General features: G+C 38.6%; 1 protein-coding gene across 6 annotated transcripts; it reads right to left on the reverse strand.

The window, feature by feature from the left end:
• Positions 1-296: 296 nt before the first annotated feature.
• LOC116117560 (FT-interacting protein 3) lies at positions 297-4,080 on the reverse strand. Of its 6 annotated transcripts, none has more exons than XM_031403571.1 (3): positions 3,845-4,080; positions 3,300-3,338; positions 297-3,002 (listed from the first exon to the last, which is right to left on the reverse strand). In XM_031403571.1, exon 3 carries the CDS (start codon positions 2,889-2,891, stop codon positions 564-566), a length of 2,328 nt encoding a protein of 775 aa, XP_031259431.1. In that variant the 5' UTR covers positions 2,892-3,002; positions 3,300-3,338; positions 3,845-4,080; the 3' UTR covers positions 297-563. The 6 variants fall into 6 exon arrangements, with proteins under 6 accessions (XP_031259431.1, XP_031259429.1, XP_031259428.1 ...); XM_031403569.1 differs by having other exon boundaries at positions 3,295-3,338; XM_031403568.1 differs by having other exon boundaries at positions 3,811-4,080.
• Between the last annotated feature and the right edge of the window lie 638 nt (positions 4,081-4,718).

A 4,718-nucleotide genomic window follows, 5' to 3' on the forward strand; every position in this document is an offset into this window, starting at 1 on the left:
TGTTAGGCAAATTATATGTAATTTAAAGAAGAAAGGAATGTTTGTTTTCTGCTATAAATGAAATGCTTCTTGATCTAGAGAGCAAATTAACCTAATCAAAATCCAAAAAGCAGTGAAAATAACATATTACACATGCAATGCCGTAATTTAGCACAAAAGAAACAGAAACTCATTCAGCCCATGAGATGTGACTTGTGAGGGGTTGGAGCTCAAATGTCCCATTAGATAATATCTACTAGCTCTAACTAAGCAAAGAGAGGTTCAGATAAGTTAAATTCCAATCAAAACCTACAAAATTACAAATTTGACATTAATTGATTACCATAGACTCAAGTTTCAAACATAAATCCTATAGATGATATAGAAGAACCACAAATCCACAAAATCTACTACCTTCAGGGAAAGGTTACATAAAACCAGAATCAGAACTCAACATCCACCGCATAACTTAGGAAGTAAACAGACTCCTTTTCTTTCTGCAAATCTTCACTGACTTGACAATAAAGAAGAAAACTAAATGTCATACGCATCTAAAATGCAGCTGCAAATGTATCCGGCCTTCCTCATAGCATGCAATCTGTTCGCGCTGGCAACCTCCTGAAGAAATTGAGTGGCACAGAAGGAAGCTTATGACGGAACCTTGGATGTCTTAACACATAGAATCCTGTTAGAAGGGCCACAACTTGGAATGGTGTAACATAAAGAACAATGGCAGCAATCAAACAAAAAATCACAAACAGAGCAGTGGCTCTCGGGTCTCTCCAGCTCAACAAAGATTGCAGTCTCTCCCCTTGCGTAGCCAAATCACCAACCACAGTCTGAATTCTCCCAGCAATACTTCTCAACCGATCATATCTCATCCTTACAATATCAGAAGGCCTAGAGGTTGGAAATGTATCAAATTCTTCATCCAGTTCATCGGGATGGGCAGAATCCGCATGAGAGAGACGGGTGTCCATGTGAGGAGGATGCCTTGGCCTCCACCTATAATACCAAACTCCAATCAAGAATAGGTAGAGGAAAATTGTGGGCAAAATAAGCTCTGGGTATAGCACCAGTATGATAAACAAGATGTGAATCAACACTGTTGTAATGGGGTTTTTCCAGTTGCAGATCTGATCAAACCATTTTCCCACAGCAATTAACCCACTCAATACTCCCATAATCCTGAAAAAATTAGCTTTGCTTCTTCTCATGCTCCACATGTGAGAACCCACGTCCAGCATAAACTCCACAACCTCTTTCCTCAATGGTGGCTCAGCTCGGCTAAGCCTCATGGACACAATCTGAGTGGCCTGATGCCTCAAGTTATCCAGTTGGCTAACAGTTAATGGATGCAGATAGTGCATCTTCGGCAACAATGGTTGTGAGTACATGTGCATCATGTTAAGCAATGACGAGCACGTGAATCTCACAGCCAAATGAATTTCACCCATCTTCTTGACACCATTTGGATATAGAACCAGAAGCGGATACGAGTGAGTATAAACACGATCTGTTTCAAGCGTAGAGAGACGAATCCTTACCTTTCCAATTTTTGCATCCTTTGACCCTACAGATTTATCTCCACCATGCAAGTGGCAATTATCAAACACCCCAATTGTTATAACAGTACAAGGATCGAAAACTTCCCATGTGTATTGCTCATTCCACTTGGGAGTAAAGCTATCTATGATTGTTCTGGTTCGAACCCATTTCTGCCCATACTTCGCCACACAATAAGCATCTGTAGTTCCCCGCCCATCTTTAGTCTTCATTGGCATCAAACCTTGAGCATTCAAAATTCCCACTTCTAGTACCCCTATGCTGGACTTCCATAACTGTTTTGCTGTTGGTCTAAGATCACTACTGTAGTGTGTTGATTCATCCAGCACATGGTAACCACCTTCCAAGCAGATCCTCATGTGAATCCTGCTAGCAAACTTTGTCTCCTTCTTCTTCTCCCCTTCCACAATCACATGCTTTTCAAGATTAAACCACCTAGTGTTCACCGGTTTATGATCAAGCCTCCTGTCCACATGATGCAGAGGAATCACACACCTTCCCAAAATCTCATCCTTGTTGGGTGCAACTCTATCTTCCACACTCAAAACCAAGTGCTCCTCAAACGGTTCTGCAGCAACAAACATCAGATCTTCATTCCACATAGGATTAATAGTCCTGCTTGCAGAACTTCTAGTTCTCAAAGCCTGATTTCCAAGTACGGCCTTCACGAAAACATCCGGGTACCTACCCTTGTCAGTGGGTTGCAGGTCCTGAGCTTCAATCACATTAACCCTCAAATACCAAAGCTTGGGAGAGAGATACACCTTCGACCGGATATTCGCTAGACCATCCATGCCACTTACAGTGGCTGCATCCGAATGCCATGCCTCAGGAAATGCCTCATCTGCTTGAGTACCCATCCAGACAGCCAACATTAATTCTCCCTTGACTTTATCCCCCCTCCTATCCTCCAACCTATACCACTGTGGAGCCAAAGGACTATCCGGGGGAACCCGCTTTGGAATCTCATTCAAATCAAAAGAAACTTTACCCATAAAATCATCCTTCACAAAGTCCTTATCCTTCACAATAACGTCAAGCGTAGATGCCTGAATCCGATCCTTCGAGAAGGCAAACACCTGGTTCCACTCAGGATTTGATTTCTTCTCAAAATGCCGAGTTGTACCCTTATAATTGCCAAGCTTAACTTCAACATAAGGGTCACAACTACCAGTGACATCTTTTGCAGGTAAGTCCTTGGCCTTGACAACCCGGACATAAAGATACTGCATCTGTTCAACAAGGTCATAGGTGCTGGTGAGCTTGTCGCCGGTGAGCTTACCCCCACCCAAATGGGGATTGGTCTCTTTCAAAGAAAAATCTTCTGGTGGTGGTCTCTGCATCATGTTTTACGGAACGAGAGAGACCCAAATTCTAAAAGTTCAAATGGAACTCGAACAGTTGCGTTAGAAAACCGAAGAGTTGTATTGTTTTGAATTCTAAAGGTTTCTGGAAACCTAAAAGATAGGAATAGAGATTGAATTAGCCGTTACAGAATTAAAATAATAAATTAAAAAAACCTACATATCTAAATATTCAAGAAAACCGAAAAGTAGGAAATCAAATACAGATATTTGTAAGGCAAAAATTGAAAAAAAAAACCTTTAACAGCTAGGCAAAGATAGCATTAAATGATGTTACTAAAACTCAAAACGACAACCGCTGGAAACAAAACGCAGATAGTTCCTAAAACATACACTCCTAGATCTTTAATAAATGAAGAGCTCGACCATAAAGATAGAAAATGACCTTACAAGAGCTTTTTTAAAGCTTCAGATCTGTGAGCTTGAACCCTGCAAAAAGCAAAAACACACAACCGTTAATTACCAGAGAAAAAAAAAATGAAAGAGACTGGAAGAGTCTTAAGTATTTTTAGATCTGATAACAGTGAAAAAGCGAAATCCAAAACTCAAAACCAGTTTGTGTACGCAGAAAGTGCAAGCAACATAGAAGTAAAAGAGACTACAATCTCTTAGATTATAACAACAGTAACACAAAATAAAACATCAGTCTCTTCTCTTCTAAAAAATAAAAGATAGTAAACAAATATGCTTATTAAACAGAGATACTTGTCACAAAATTATGAGGATATTAGTTCTTGATTTTCTCAAAAAACAAACACATTGTATAACAACAACCAAAAAAATAGACATGATTACCTGAAAACTATAGTGTAAGAAATGAAACACAAAACAAAAATATTTAACATAAACAACTTTGAAATAAAAGCAAAAGGTGTTGACAAACCCTAGCTTCGTGGCTTACATGAAAGGATCAAAGCGGCGGAACAAACACTTACTCTTCTTTTTTCTTCTTTATAGTGTTTGTTTTTCGAGAGTAAAAAGAATGGAATAGATAAGAACAAGAAGATGAAGAAAGAGAGAAATGAAGAGAAGAGAGGAGAGGAGAGGAGAGAATGGTGAGTGGGGTGAAGTTTCTGCTTTTATCTGCTTTTGCTTTTGCTTTTTCCTGGGCTAGGATCTGATGAATCTCTCAGAGAATACACACATTCAAGTATTCAACACACTCTCTCTCTCTCTCTCTCTCTATTCTCTTTGGGCTTTTTTTATTTTTCTATTTTTTTATTTCTGTTGTTTCTGATGTTGGTGTACTGTTAGGTGGGGACCCGTGTTTCAAGCGAGCGTGGATAAGACAATGGTCGGGCCTCGCACGTGCGGCCACCGCTTGCTATTTGTAACAAGTATGCCTTACCTCCGCACTATTCTTTCCGAATTTTCTCATTGGATTCTCTTCTTTGTTTTGACCCTTCGCTGCTCATTTACTTTGTTCTCGTTTTTGTACTCAAATATCCATTTATGTATAAATTATATTAACCCAAAAGCGATTATTAAGATTATAAATTTTATTATGTTTAGTTAAAATTTTAAATTTTAAAATCTAAATATCTTATTACACTACATATAGGTATTGATGCCCTGAATTAATTTTATACTTAAAAAAAGTATGTATGTTCGTATTATTAGTTTGCGTCACAATATAGACTCTGACAAATTATATATAATATTAACAAGTTTATATTAATCCAATATAATATGAAGTAGCACCTGGAATTGTGTAGATTCTCATAGTCCTATGCAGATAAAAGCCTTGGAGTTGAAACGGTAATTATATTTAGAAGAGAGTGCCTTGGCGTACTTGACGGTAAATAAATT

Source organism: Pistacia vera, unplaced genomic scaffold (genome assembly GCF_008641045.1).
Source record: "Pistacia vera cultivar Batoury unplaced genomic scaffold, PisVer_v2 Contig818, whole genome shotgun sequence".
Lineage (NCBI taxonomy): Eukaryota > Viridiplantae > Streptophyta > Magnoliopsida > Sapindales > Anacardiaceae > Pistacia > Pistacia vera.